Source organism: Apteryx mantelli, unplaced genomic scaffold (assembly GCF_036417845.1).
Source record: "Apteryx mantelli isolate bAptMan1 unplaced genomic scaffold, bAptMan1.hap1 HAP1_SCAFFOLD_20, whole genome shotgun sequence".
Classification (NCBI taxonomy): domain Eukaryota; kingdom Metazoa; phylum Chordata; class Aves; order Apterygiformes; family Apterygidae; genus Apteryx; species Apteryx mantelli.
In genome coordinates, this window is record NW_027118553.1 from 15,426,610 (window position 1) to 15,442,102 (window position 15,493).

Genomic DNA, 15,493 nt, shown 5'->3' on the forward strand with positions numbered 1-15,493 from the left:
CACCTTGGGGTCTGTGATGGATGCGAGCTGATCTCCAGGCAGGACAAGGTGCCACTGAAGAAGTCCCTGGGCCTGGGCAGCCTGTGATCCAGCCACCCCGAGGACATCATTAGCACAGTCCCTGTTCACATCATCTGCATGGGTGAGAAGAGGTTCAGAGGGCAGAGAGCAAGAAGGGTTTGAGAGTGCAGAGACTAGAGTGGAGACCTTGGTGTGATGTGCCTCCCATTTATGCAGCACACATGGATGTAGACGGGATGGACTTTGCCTAAAGGCAGTGGTGGGGTTCATTTGTTTGGGCACAGGTAGGAAATCCAAGATGCCCTGCAGCACTTGTGCAGTGCCACTGCAAAGGGCGATTGTTTTCCTGTGGGTTCCATGCTGTATCTGCTAGAGACATGTGGTTTTGCTGGACACCCCAGGCATCTGAAATGGCCCTGCAGGCCTATTTCGATGTCTTTAAATCAAGTGTCTGCACTGAATTACATTAGCTCTTTGTAACATTGGGATCTTCATCTGTCTCAGCTTCTGAGTGAGTGGAACACTAGTTGTAGTAGGCATCTAGTGTCATTTCAGATGGCCAAAGAAGTTCTCCACCTGGTCCCTAGCTGGTGCTCCATAAAGATGTGTGTCTCCCAGTTGCTCCATCAGAGCAAGCAGACACTGGCACATGCCTGGGACCACCGCTGTCTCTTCAAATATCACCAGGTGTTTGCGTGTGAGCAACTGACTCCCACCCTCCCTCTGCAGTGATTATAACTGGAGCTTAGACAAGGAGCTTGAGTGCAGACATCTCTGTTGTGCCCACTTCAGCTTGGGCAAGGGGAATCCCACCTCCTGTGTGTCTATGGAGTTCATGAGAGTTAGCTGAATTCCACTGCATGACAGGGGCTTCTAAATGGGCATGAGATGCCCAGATTAACTCATCTGAATCAGCATCCAAACCATGGGAAAATGAGATTCCTTCTTGGCCCTTTCTAGGTGTCCTGCCTAGTTAAGACATCGGAATATGGATTTCCAGGGTGGGACGTTTCTGCCTCTTGTAGATAACCATCCTCTGATGCAACAAGTGACAATGCTGTAGCTGGTTTCTCTGCGTTATTTAGAGAGGGAGCAATGGTGATTATTTTGGTTTACTGCAGTGAACATTTCCCAGGAGGATGGAGCGCACGGGACAGAAAAATTCATGCCTTCAGCTGGGCCACTGTTGCCGAGCGGGGCCAGGCTCATGGGATGGAGGGAGCTCATGGCAACCTGACAGCACTGTTGAGAGACAGCTGTGTGCAGGAGCAGCTCCTCTGCAAAGAGCAGCAGGGCTCTGGGCACTGCCTGCTACTGCTGCCAGGAGATGAGACAAGGCAGAGAGAAGTGAAAGGCAGTGTGGAGTGGGAGGACGGCTGACAGTTCATTGTGGGAGAAATCATCACAGCCCTTGTCACGGTAAATCTCTGGCTGCAGGGCAATGCTACTGAGGTTCCTGGAGGGGTCTGCTAAACCCAAAAGCTGCCATCCCACATTTGTTTTTTAAGGATGTCTCTCCCAGTTTTTCCTTTGCAGAGGAGAAAGAGGAGCATCAGAGCAGGGATCTGCCTCCACACCATCACAGGGACAGGTCATCCTGCTCCTTTTTCTTGGGGACAGCTGCAGGGGTGTGAAGCTGGGGTGTGTGCACATGTCTGCATGGACTGTAATTCAGAGCAGTGTCCCTGTGCCCCAGGGTGCTGTGTGCCCGGGGCAGTGACTCTGTTGCCTGCAAGAGTCAGTACTCAGCCTGCCTGGGGAGCTCCCTACAGCACTGTGGGGAGAAGCTCTGGGTGGGAGGAGAGACCCCCGGCAGGGCAGGTTCATTCTCCTGATGAGAGGGTGCTGCACTGGTCAGGGCTGCCCACAGCTCCAGCTCACTCCCAGGACATTTCTGGAGGGGCCTTTTCAAAAGGAAGGTCAAAGTGGGGGATAAATGAAAGGGAAGGAGCTGTCATGTGTCTGTGCTTTCGGTTATTTTCTGTTTGGGTGGAGTGAAATGGGATTGGATCTGTCAGGTTTAGACAGGGCACAGAGGCTCCAAAACAGTGACACTGAGAGAGGATCAGTTCTGGGAGGGACTCAGCAAATGCCTTCATGGCCACCCCTCAGCCTAAGGACAGAGCCAGCATCACCTTTCCAGCCTCAGCAAGGTTTCTCTCACCTGCTCCTTAGCACCTGCAGACACGGAGGTGCCCCTGGGCAGAGCCCTTTGCCCAGAAGTTTTCTGCAGGTCAGAGCTGAGCACCCAGAGGGTGGGATGTGGTCTGTGAGCACTGACAGGGGAGAGACATGGGGACAGAGAAACAGCTCCCCGCAGGGACGGCTCCAGGCAGCAGAGTCATGCTCAAAGTGTGAGAGGAAACTATCAGCTCCAAGGCCTCCTCTCCTCTCCCAGCCAGCACAGCCCTCTGCTCTCAAGGCTGTGGGGTGCAGGGCAGGAGTTGTTTCCTCAGCAGCCGGACATGCAGGAGAGGAGACACTCCTGAGTGCCCCTCTGTCCCTCCCTGTCCCTGCCTCCCTCACCACAAGTATCATTTTATACCTTCATGTTTCCCACCTGCCCATGCTGCCCTTATCCTCCTCCTTGGACTCTCTGGGCAGGGGGGCTTCTGATGCAGTTCAGACACCGAATTTGTGGGTTCCACCATGCAGACGTGTCCTTGACAGTGAGGTGCCCAAGTGCCCCTCTAACCTGTGGGTCTCCAGGCAAAGCAGTGTGGGGGTGTGGGAATGAGCCAACTCTCTCGTCAGGACACCCCATCCTTAGGACATTCAGCCGTTTCCCTGGGGTGTCTGGCTGGGCTGCAAGCTGCCCTCCACAAGGACACAGCTCTCCCATTGCAGCTGTGTGATATCTAGGTGTCCCAGGGAGAAGCCACCTAGATCCTGAGGCCACGCTGAGACATGCTGCTGGGTGGCTGGATGTGGGCAGCTGGAAGGAGCCCGATGTGTTGCTGGCCAGAAGGGGAGGGCTGAGACCTCCCTCACACCCCCTCAGAAAGAGTGCTGATGGGCACTTTGCAAGTGCATTCCTCTGCTCTCCACGGTGTGGTTTCTTTTTCAGGTAACATGAGTGCAACTGTCCTCCTTCTCCGAGGTGGGAGCACAGGGCAGCTGGGAAGAAGGCAGATGGACAGGCCAGCTCTGCTCCCTCTGCACTAAAGCCAGAGTGAATCCTTTTGCCTCTCCACAATCACAGAAGCTCACTCTGAGTGCAGCAGCAATGCTGAGGATTTCTACCTCCAGGAATCCTCCTCCCGTGTGACAGGGTCAGCTAAAGGAAACCAAAGAAGCCTTAAAACTATTCATGAACCCACATTGTTTAGAAGTAGGAGAGAAGGTGCTGAAACTCCCTTCAGCATTATGAGTGGATGAAATCTGACTGGAACTGGGAATATAACAGTTTAGTCACCCCTGTTCTCATGTCGGCAGTGCTGTAGGTCAGGGCTGACTCCTCTGGAGCCCACCGGCAGAGGTCCCTGCTCCTCATGTCAAACTCAGCCAGCACAAAACAGAGGTCAAGCCATGGAGCTCAATGATGGTTCTGCTGAGATGGGGAGAAGTAATGTGTGTGTGTTTGGGGAGATTATGAGAAATTTTTGCTCAGAGAAGGCTGTCCTAACTTTTCAATGTGTCTTCTTCATCAGACAGTGCCCTGTGCCCTAAAGGAGCAAATGTCCAACAGCAGCTCCCTCACCAAGTTCCTCCTGGCATTTGCAGACACACGGGAGCTGCAGCTTTTGCACTTCTGGCTTTTCCTGGGCATCTACCTGGCTGCCCTCCTGGGCAACGGCCTCATCATCACAGCCGTAGCCTGTGACAACCGCCTCCACACCCCCATGTACTTCTTCCTCCTCAACCTCTCCCTCCTCGACCTTGGCACCATCTCCGTCATTGTCCCCAAATCCATGGCCAATTCTCTGTGGGATACCAGGGCCATTTCCTACTCGGGATGTGTTGTCCAGCTCTTTCTCATTCTCTTTTTCTTTTTGGCTGAGTTTTCTCTTCTCACTGTCATGGCCTATGACCACTACGTTGCCATTTGCAAACCCCTACATTACGGGATGATCATGGGCAGCAGAGCTTGTGTCAAAATGGCAGCAGCTGCCTGGGCCAGTGGTTTTCTCAATGCTGTGTTGCACACTGCTAAAACATTTTCAGTACCACTCTGCAAAGGCAATGCTGTGGAGCAGTTCTTCTGTGAACTTCCGCAGATCCTCAAGCTCTCCTGCTCAGACTCCTACCTCAAGGTGGTTTGGGCACTTCTGATTAGTGTTTTTTTATTCCTTGGGTGCTTTGTTTTCATTGTGCTGTCCTACATGCAGATCTTCACTGCTGTGCTGAGGATCCCCTCTGAGCAGGGCCGACACAAGGCCTTTTCCATGTGCCTGCCTCACCTGGCTGTGGTCTCCCTGTTTGTCAGCACTGTCAGCATTGTCTGCCTGAAGCCCCCCTCCCTCTCCTCCCCAGCTCTGGATCTGGTGCTGGCTGTTTTGTACGCAGTGGTGCCTCCAACAGTGAACCCTCTCATCTACAGCATGAGGAACAAGGAGCTCAAAGATGCCCTGAGGAAACTGGTTCAGTAGGTACAATGTCAGCACCAATAACCATCCCAGGTGCATCTGCTCCTCATTCCCAGGGTATTTGGCAACACAGCTAGGTGTTGCTCATGTCTTTCTTTCTCACTTACTTTTCTCTGTTACATTCTCCTAAAAGAAATAAATATTTTGCTTTATGCCACTTGTCCTCAGGAATCTCTCATTTGAATCTGATTGAGAGACCGTGTTGAAGCAAGAAGCCAGGCTTCCGCCTTCATCAGCAGAGATGGGAGAACCTCTGAGCCCGCTAGTCTGAGCTCCTTGGATGCCTTCAGTGCAATGAGGAGAGTTTCCCTTTGCAGTGTGTCTTTTGGTGCTGACACCAAGGGAGCTCAGGGGCACAGAGTCAGGCTCAGATGAGTACAGACAGGGTCAGACCGTGGGTCCCATGGCCACTAGGAGAGCTCAGCACCCCTGGCCACAGTCAAGGTATTATCTCACACCCCTCTTTGGGGAGGGTAGCAGCCCGCTGTCACCATGGGCTGATCCCTTCCCTCTACAGAGCTCCGATGCACAGTGGAGCAGGAGTGGAGGGGAGGAGAGTCTGGACACAACCTGTGGGGACAGACCCTCTGCTCCTCAGGACCATACCTGTGCTACCACAGCAGACATTTCCTCACTGCAGCCTTCACTTGGGGGCTGCAACTTTCCTGGAGACTTGTCCACCAACAGCAGCAGGACTTTCTCTTTTCAGGGCTGGTTTCCTCACTTCCACACTGTCCTGCTGTGCTCTCAGGTGTGTATATGGCCTCAGTGCTTGTAACATGGTGCTTCCTTTTGCATTCCTGTGAGCTCAGGCAGGACCAGGCAATGGGCACCTTATGCCAGACCTGGCCTCCAGAACAACATTTCCATAATAAAAAGGGGATCTCCCTGTGACATGCCTGAAGTCTGTCCTTTCTTCAGAAGATGGAGTCAAAACTATGCCCAAGGGATTGCACCACAAAAAGGCCTGCTCTTCTGCTTGTGACCTCCATGGGATCTAGGGGATGAGCTCAGAGTTTACATGTGATCTGTTAGGGACTGAGGGCTGGATTCAGGGCTCATCAGTCAGTGACTGGTGTAGATGGTGAATGGTCTCTGAATTTCCTGCCTGAGGCTGTCCCATAGGTGACAGTGTTCATGACAGATGCCCATCCTTCTGGAGGGGAATATGAGACCCCAGGAAAGCTCAGGGGATCTCCAGGGACAGCGTGTGCCTGGGGTGGGTAGTGAGTGGAGCCTCACAAAGGGAGGGACGGTCCACGGTGGAGTGACCAGAAGGTAGAGCACTTAATGCAGGTACGCACGGGGAAAGGAGGGCTCTGCAATCCCCAGAGAAGCAGTGGGGAGCCAGGAGGCCCACGAAAGGGTCACTGGAGAGTGATTGCTGCACCCTCAGTGAAACACCACAGGCTGGAGCTAGCGCCCACCCAGACACATCTCCTGCCATTGCAAACGCCCTGGGGTCACTCTGAGCACTGCCCATGAGCACAGACATGTGTCAGCGGTGTCAGTGGTGTTTTGCCATGTCTAGCTGGATCTGCTTCCTGCTGTGACCAGCATGGCCAGGGCCGAGTCAGGAGTCACCCCATGGCCTCATGACCCCACAGCCGCTCATTCTGCAGAGCAGCACTGCCAGTGGAGGGCACTGTGGGGAGCACAGGGCAGGGCTGCAGGAACAGAAAGGCTCTCTGGGGAGCAGGGATGTCCCAGGAGAGAAGCAGGGCACCATTCAGAGATAGGAAATGAGAAGGAGAACCAGGTTTCCCTGTGCACCAGCTCAGGGCAGGCAGCTCTGTCCCTGGGGCAGCAGGAGCTGCCCGAGGGGCTGCAGGGCCAGGGCTCTCGTGCTGTGCTGGGCAGGGGGGTGGGCATGGAGGGGCTGCAGGCAGAAAGGGAGGGGGATGTGCTGGGCACAAGAGCAGGGGAGACAGAGAGTGACCGGCCTCATTGCAGGGCCTTGTCTCCCTTGCCGGGGAGCTGCTGCCCTTGTCCTTGGGCCTGGCCTGAGTTACACTGTGGACATGCCTGTGCCTGGCCCTGCACCTCTCAGGTGCTGACCTGACCCTGTCCCCGTCCTGCTGACCTGACTCCCCGTCTCTACCTTGGACCTGTCTCCTCACTACAATCAAGAAAGCCTTGGCAAGGGAAGCTGGGACCCGAGCAGATCCCAGAGAAGGCTGTAGGTACAAAAGGTGACCTGATATCCATAGCAGCAGCTCTTGCCTAAGCCAATTTAAAGGTGTAGGGGGAGCTTTGGATTTGGACCCCTACCCAGGTCAAAGTGCACAGAAAAATGGATGAAAAAGCAAGGACAGCCATTTGGAGTATGATTTTATGATACACAGTTATGACAACAGGTCTTTCTGTGTCACAGAAACACTTGAGTATTTATGCACCACTTGTGGTGGGGTTCCTGCTACAAAGATGGTGTTGTCAGGATCCGCAAAAGCAGGGCTGCTCCATGCAGGAAGCTGAGCTGGGAGCCAAGGGTGCTGGGAAGGCAGGCAGGGAAGTGCACCACTGACGAGAGGTCCCATCCTGCAGTGCCCAGAGAAGAGGAGCGGAGCAGGTTTGGGGATGGTAACTGGGGTCAGACACAGTCCAGCAATGGCCAGACAAGACTGGAGGGCTCCAACCAGCCTTGCTTTGTGCAGGAGGTTGGACTGGAGACCTCCAGAGGTCCTTTCCCACCAAACCTCCTCTGTGATTCCATGAATTCTTGCTCCTCAGCCTCTGCTCCGGCACAGCTGGCACAGGGACAAGAGCACCTAGGGCAGGGCAGAACGAACCTGGATGGGAGAGCATCAGGGGGAAGATCCAAAAGCTCAACCCTGGCCCAGTCCTGGGCTTTGGAAAACTCCCTCACACACTCCAAGAGGCTCCGTCTGCCTCCTCCCCCTGCCCTGTGCTCCCCTCCCATTGACCAAAACGTAGTCCAGCATCGCCTGGGGACTCTCTTCCCCACAGGGAGGAAAGGGAGGTCCTTCACCAGCCTCATGCTGCCATTTCCATCCCCAGCCTTTGCAGTTGCATGTGCTTGGGTCTGCCCTCTTGCCTTCCCCACAGTCATGGCTGCACTGAAACCCATGAAAATCCCAGTGCTCCTACCCTCCAGCTGACAGCCACCCCCAACCTGGAGCCTGGCTGGCCACACAGGCATCTCCCATCCAGTGCCCTGGCTGTGCAGCTGAGGGCAGGGGTCTTTGCTCCAATTTCCCATCTCCTCCCCCTGCTCCAGGCACAGCTGCTGCTGTGCCCATGTCAAACCCTCCTGCTACCAGACTGCCCCAGGGCCTGAGGCAGCTCCAGCTCCCTCAAGGGCTGCGCTGGAGCCTTTCAGGAGTGGGCTGAGGTGGGTCTGGCACCAGAGACCTTGGACATGGAAAGGGCTGGGGTATTAGATGTCTTTTTTGCCTCAGCTTTCCAGGGAAAGCTCTGCCTGAGGCCTCCCAGTTACGGGGGTGTTAGCAGACAGCCGTGCTCTGGGATGTGCTGGGGTGTGGTGCAGAAGAGACGCCGTGCAAAGCTGGCCTTTTCTCCTGTGTCTGGATACAGAGACCTGCAGGAGGACGGAGCTGGCCATGGAGCACCCCACAGCTGGGGTGAGCAGCCAGTGCTGGAAAGGGGTGATGTGAGGGGCTGGTCTGGAATGATGGCCCTGGGCAGCTTCCCCGGTGTCTCCATGCAACACAGGGAACAACCTGCGCTCTTCTCTCCTGCACCCGCCATGTCCTGGTGCCTTTCCCAGGAGACCTGCTTTTGCCCTGCAAGCACATGGCCATGTGCTCCCACACTGCCGTTCACACACAGTAGCTGCCTGCTGGCATTTTTCCTCTCCTGAGTCCTTTCCAGCCCAGCCCAGACCCTCCCTGGCTCCCCCCACCTTCCCTGCCCTCTCCCCAGACCACCCAGCAGAACAGCCCATGCTGGCACTGGCCCCACAGCAGTGCCTGCCACAGGGGACTGCAGAGCTCTGGGCACTCACACCACAGCCACAGCCCCTCTGAAGGGCACAGCATGTCCTGGGGGGCAGAGAGGGGTGTCAGCCTCCCCATCAGCCCCCGGGGGGGGGGGCTGGGGGCCAGCAATGGCACAAGAAAATGGAGGCCACTCACTCCATGTCTCCACTGCTCTCATCACTAGGAGATCCTTAACCCTGGCTGCCTGCAGCCCCTCTGCCCAGCACAGCACAAGAGTCCTGGCCCCGGGGCTCCTCACGCAGCTCCAGTGACAGAGTAGCCTGCCCTGAGCTGCCACACACAGAAACAGGTTTCCATTTATTCCTCCCCACAAGCACACAATTGCTCCTTTGCTCTTCTCCGGAGGCGTCCCTGCTCCCCAGAGGGCCTTTCCCCAGGTCAGTGTGTCTGTGCTGGCCTCGATGGCCATTCCTGCAACCCTCCCCTGTGCTCTAAATAGGGTCCTGGGCTGGCAGTGCTGCTCTGCATGGTGAGCAGGTTTTGGGGTGACTCTGCACTGGCCATGCTGGTCAGGGCAGGCCCAGCTGGACCAGCATCACTGCACCTGACAACGCCCTCCCCAGGGTCTGTGGCTGTGGAGGATGCTTGGAGCAATCACAGGGCATTTCCAAGGGCTCAGGGGTGTCATAGACCCAGCCCACTGCCTCTCCTGAGATTGCAGAGCCCTGATTTGGTGCATTCCTTGGTTTAGCCCTTTGCTTTGGGTGACTCCACTTGGTTTTGGGAGACCCAACTCACTGCCCATCCCAGGAATGTGCTGTCCCTGGAGATCCCCTGTGCTCTTCTAGTGGCTCCATACTCCCTTCCAGAAGGATGGGCATCCATCACCAGACCTCTAATAGGTCAGACAGTCCCTGGCACAGACCTCTTGACCACTCACCCTCTCCAGGGGCACTGGGCACCCACAAGTGACAGCTGAATCCAGCCCTCATTCCCTCACACATCACCCGAAAGAGCTGATGCCCCTTAGCCCATGGAAAACCCAGGCATGGCAACAGGGCCTTTTGGGGGGTAATTCCCTGAGCAAATTCTTCACTCCAGCTTGGGAAGAAGAGCCCAACCTTCAGGCACAGTACTAAGGAGATCCCCTTTTATTACAGTGATGCTACTTGGGAGGCCAGCTCTGACACACTGATCAGCAGCTTTGCAGAAGGCCCCTGGGTCAGATGGATGGGCTTTGTGCCTCTGGAGAAGTGGGATGAATTCAAACATTTGTGTACAAACGTGGCTATCACAGACAGAACACCCAAAGTACAAGAGTTACTGGAGATAAACTGAGATAACCTGGGAGTTGCTTGTGAGGAGAGATGGGCAGCTCCTTGCTGCTGAACTAGTACCAGCTGAAACAGTTTCCTCACTGCCTCCTGGAGCTCCTTGTTCCTCATGCTGTAGATGAGGGGGTTCACTGTTGGAGGCACCACTGCGTACAGAACAGTCACCACCAGATCCAGAGTTGGGGAGGAGATGGAGGGGGGCTTTAGGTAAGCAAACATGCCAGTGCTGATGAACAGGGAGACCACAGCCAGGTGAGGCAGGCACATGGAAAAGGCTTTGTGCCTGCCCTGCTCAGAGGGTTCCTCTGCACAGCTGTGAAGATCTGCACATAGGACAGCGCTGTCACGCTATGAAGGTTCGATAGTAACGAATGAGACAGTAACGTAATAAAAAACATGTTTATTTTCTCACGCAAGCTCTTGGATTAGTAACATCCATTAAAATAATGCGATTACTAATTTAGAAAGGATAACCCCAAACTGTTGATTACTGCACTATTAATTGGAAGCACTGCTTATCCCGACTTGAAAGCTTTCTTGTTCACTCTCCTAGTGAGAGGACTATCAACCTCGAGGAGTTACCTTAACCCAGCATCCCAGGAAAAGGGAGTGGGGGGGGATACTCACGGTCCAGCCAGAGAGGATGGTCAGGTCACGTTCCCATCCCTGCTCAAACTGTCACAGCTGCCAAGTCTCTTTTTATATGGCTGGGGCTCTGGGCAAACACTGCTTTTGCTGACCTCTGCGAGTTTCACAATCACAGGACTGTTTGTTTGTCTGCTTGGGAGGACCCTGCTAGCGAGGCAAGACCACAACACCACCGTATAGCTTCCTCCCTCCCTGGGGGTCCGTGCAGTTTCGATTCCACAGCCTTATCAGGTGGCAGACTTCTTTAATCCTGTTAACTCTTCTATTCCACAGCCTTGCACATATCAGTTGGCAAACTTCTTCAGTCCTGTTAACTCTTTACTCGCTCGTCAGATGGCATTTATAAATGATGGCCTCACTGAGGTCCTCCTTAGGTGCAGATAATCCCCCCAACTCCAGAACCCACTGCTTTGGATCCTCAAAATCTCTTGCTGCCTCCCCCACCTGCTACCTTCCCCTGGAAGATGCACATCAAATACCTGAGCCTGGCACAGGCACACATGGTCGTGGGAGAGGAAAAATGCTGCCATTCAGCTACTCAGTGTGAACGGCAGTGTGAGAGCACTTGGCTGTGTGCTTGTGGGGCAAATGCAGGTCTCCTGGGAAGGGCACCAGGACATGGAGGGTGCAGGAGAGAAGAGCCCAGGTTGTTCCCTGTGTTGCATGAACACACTGGGGAAGCTGCCCCATGGCCATCATCCCTCACCAGCCCCTCACATCACCCCTTTTCAGCACTGGCTGCTCACCCCAGCTGTGGAGTGGTCCATGGCCAACTCCATCCTCCTGCAGGTCTCCATATCCCAATGGAGGGGAAAAGGCCAGCTTGTACAGCCTCTCTTCTGCACCACACCCCGGCAGATCCAAGAGCATGGTGTCTGCTAAAACCTGTGTGGGGCACAGCCTGGTCTGGGCAGGGGCTGGGTGCTCGGATCCCCCAGACTCCGGGGGATCATTTAATAGTCATTTAATGATAACCCAGCCCTTTTCATGTCTGAGGTCTCTGGTGCCAGCCCCACCTCAGCCCACTCCTGAAAGGCTCCAGCACAGCCCTGGAGGGAGCTGGAGCTGGAGCTGCCTCAGGCCCCGGGGCAGTCTGGTAGCAGGAGGGTTTGACATGGGCACAGCAGCAGCAGTGCTGGGAGCAGGGGAGGAGCAGGGAAATTGGGGCGAAGACCCCTGCCCTCAGCTGCACAGCCAGGGCACTGGATGGGCGATGCCTCTGTGGCCAGCCAGGCTCCAGGTTGGGGGTGGCTGTCAGCTGGAGGGTAGGAGCACTGGGATTTTCATGGGTTTCAGTGCAGCCATGACTGTGGGGAAGGCAAGAGGGCAGACCAGGCACATGCAACTGCAAAGGCTGTGGGTGGAAAAGGCAGTGTGGGGCTGGTGAAGGACCTTCTTCCCCTCCCCATGGGGAAGAGAGTCCCCAGGAGATGCTGGACTCTGCTTTGGCTGATGGGAGGGGAGCACAGGGCAGGGGGAAGAGGCAGTTGGAGCCTCTCGGGTTGTGTGAGGGAATTTTCCAAAACTCAGGGCTGAGCCAGGGTTGAACTTTGGATCTTCCACATGACGCTCTCCCACCTGGGCTTGTTCTGCCCTGCCCTAGGTTCTCTCATCCCTATGCCAGCTGTGCCGGAGCAGAGTCTGAGGAGCAAGAATTCATGGAATCACAGAGGAGTGTTGGTGGGAAGGGACCTCCGGAGGTCTCCAGTCCAACCTCCCGCACAAAGCAGGGCTAGTTGGAGCCCTCCAGTCTTGTCTGGCCATCGCTGGACTGTGTCTGATCCCAGTTACCATCCCCAAACCTGCTCCGCTCCTCTTCTCTGGGCACTGCAGGATGGGACCTCTCATCAGTGGTGCACTTCCCTGCCTGCCTTCCCAGCACCCTTGGCTCCCAGCTCCGCTTCCTGCATGGAGCAGCCCTGCTTTTGCTGATCCCGACAACACCATCTTTGTAGCAGGAACCCCACCACAAGTGGTGCATAAACACTCAAGTGTTTCTGTGACACAGAAAGACCTGTTGTCATAACTATGTATCATAAAATCATACTCCAGGTGGCTGTCCTTGCTTTTTTAATCCAGCTAAGACTTTCTGTGCACTTTGACCTGCGTAAGGGGTCCAAATCCAACGCTCCCCCTACACCTTTAAATTGGCTGTTAGGCAAGAGCTGCTGCTATGGATATCGGGTCACCTCTTGTACCTACAGCCTTCTCTGGGATCTGCTCAGTCCCAGCTTCCCTTGCCAATGCTTTCTTGACTGTAGTGCGGAGGCAGATCCGAGGTAGAGACGGGGAGTCAGGTCAGCAGGATGGGGACAGGGTCAGGTCAGCACCTGAGAGGTGCAGGGCCAGGTTTTGGCATGTCCACAGTGTAACTCAGGCACGACCCAAGGACAAGGGCAGCAGCTCCCCAGCAAGGGGGACAAGGCCCTGCAATGACACCAGCCATTCTCTTCTCCCCTGCTCTTGTGCCCAGCACATCCCCCTCCCTGTCTGCCTGCAGCCCCTCCATGCCCACCCCGCTGCCCAGCACAGCACGAGAGCCCTGGCCCTGCAGCCCCTCTGGCAGCTCCTGCTGCCCCAGGGACAGAGCCGCCTGCCCTGAGCTGGTGCACAGGGAAACCTGGTTCTCACTCTCATTTCCTATCTCTGAATGCTGCCCTGCTTTTCTCCTGGGACATCCCTGCTCCCCAGAGAGCCTTTCTGTTCCTGCAGCCCTGCCCTGTGCTCCCCACAGTGCCCTCCACTGGCAGTGCTGCTCTGCAGAGTGAGTGGCTGCAGGGTCATGAGGCCATGGGGTGACTCCTGACTCGGCCCTGGCCATGCTGGTCACAGCAGGAAGCAGATCCAGCTAGACATGGCAAAACACCACTGATACTGCTGACACATGTCTGTGCTCATGGGCAGTGCTCAGAGAGACCCCAGGGCGTTTGCAATGGCAGGACATGTGTCTGGGCGTGCACTAGCTCCAGCCTGTGGTGTTTCACTGAGGGTGCAGGAATCACTCTCCAGTGACCCTTTTGTGGGCCTCCTGGGTCCCCACTGCTTCTCTCGGGATTGCAGAGCCCTCCTTTCCTCATGCATACCTGCATTTAGTGCTCTACCTTCTGGTCACTCCACTGTGGACTGTTCCTCCCTTTGTGAGGCTCCACTCACTGCCCACACCAGGCACACGCTGTCCCTGGAGATCCCCTGAGCTCTCTTGGCACCTCCAGATTCCCCTCCAGAAGGATGGACATCTGACACTGTGACATGTTGGACAGCTGTGGGTATGTAAATCTGTGACCATTCATCCCCTCCACTGTCACTGGAGACTGATGGGTGAGTCCTAAGTCCAGCCCTTGGTCTCTAAAGGATCATAACATGGTTATGAGCTTTTAGCTCCTGAACCCATGGAGAACCCTGTGCAACAGGCCCTCCTGGATTGCAATTCCTTGGGGCTATTCTTGACACCAGCTTTGGAAGAAAAGCCCAGCCTTCAGGCACTGCACCAGGAAGAACCGACTTTATTACAGAGATACTGTGAGGGAGGCAGCTCTGACCCAGTGTTAGACACAATTTGATGTGGATACCAAGTGAGACAGAGCAGCCCCAGTAAAAGTGGAAGGAATCCAAGCATTTGTGCAGCAACATGATAACAAATAATACTACTAATAGTAATAATAGTTATAATAAAAATAAAGTGAACAAAGAAAGCTCAGTCCTGGTATGGGACACAGGGGGAATCATTTGTGGAGAGCAATGACAATGTTACCACTACTGAAAAGTGTCCATGAAATCACTTTCCTCAGGGCATCTTTGAGCTCCTTGTTCCTCATGCTGTAGATGAGGGGGTTCACTGCTGGAGGCACCACTGTGTACAGAACAGTCACCACCAGATCCAGAGCTGGCAAAGAGAGGGAGGGGGGCTTCAGGTAGGCAAAAAATGAGGTGCTGAGAAACAGAGAGACCACGGCCAGGTGAGGCAGGCACATGGAAAAGGCTTTGTGCCTGCCCTGCTCAGAGGGGATCCTCAGCACAGCACTGAAGATCTCCACGTAGGACAGCACAATGAAAACAAAACACCTGAAGGCTAAAGAGGCACTAACCACAAGAAGCCCAACTTCCCTGAGGTAGGAGTCTGAGCAGGAGAGCTTGAGGATCTGTGGAATTTCACAGAAGAACTGGTCCACTGTGTTGCCTTGGCAGAGTGGTATTGAAAAGGTGTTAGCAGTGTGCACAAGACCATTGAGAAAACCACTGACCCAGGCAGCTGCTGCCATTCTGACACAAGCTCTGCTGCCCATGAGCGTTCCGTAGTGAAGGGGTCTGCAGATGGCAACATAGCGGTCATAGGCCATGACTGTCAGAAGAGAATATTCTCCTCCTAACAAGAAGACAACCAGGAAGACCTGTGCAGCACATCCTGAGTAGGAAATGGTCCTGGTGTCCCTCAGGGAATTGGTCATGGATTTGGGGACAGTGGTGGAGATGAAGGCAAAGTCAAGGAGGGAGAGGTTGAGGAGGAAGAAGTACATGGGGGTGTGGAGGCGGTGGTCACAGGCTACAGCTGTGATGATGAGGCCGTTGCCCAGGAGGGCAGCCAGGTAGATGCCCAGGAAGAGCGAGAAGTGCAAGAGCTGCAGCTCCCGTGTGTCTGCAAATGCCAGGAGAAGGAACTCGTTGAGGGAGCTGCTGTTGGGCATTCAATCCCACTGGGCGCAGGTGGACTGTCCAAGGAGGAAAAGACAGGGGGCAGGTTAGGACAGACTTCTCCCAGAAAAACTTCCCATTTTTCAAATAAATTCCCCCTGCCCCCCCCAATACAAATGCATTTCCTTTCTCATTCTCAGAAGGACCTTCGTTCAGGTCCTCAGTTTCAGCTCCAGCTGAGTGTGCTGCGGGAAGCAGGGGCTTCTCCTGCTTTACACCAGTAGGTACATGGGAACTGGTTTGTGACATCTACATCTCTGATGTCAGAGGACATCCACCTTTAGTGGAAAAGGTC

At 54.9% G+C, this 15,493-nt stretch overlaps 1 protein-coding gene across 1 annotated transcript; it reads right to left on the minus strand.

Moving 5' to 3' along the window:
* Nucleotides 1-14,231: 14,231 nt before the first annotated feature.
* On the minus strand, nt 14,232-15,191 carry LOC136996052 (olfactory receptor 14C36-like). Its single transcript, XM_067317047.1, has one exon. The coding sequence runs from the start codon at nt 15,189-15,191 to the stop codon at nt 14,232-14,234; it is 960 nt and encodes a 319-aa protein (XP_067173148.1).
* Between the last annotated feature and the right edge of the window lie 302 nt (nt 15,192-15,493).

Coding starts and splice junctions, on each gene's coding strand:
- LOC136996052 (XM_067317047.1), bottom strand. CDS start 15,191: ATGCCCAACAGCAGCTCCCTCAACGAGTTCCTTCTCCTGGCATTTGCA.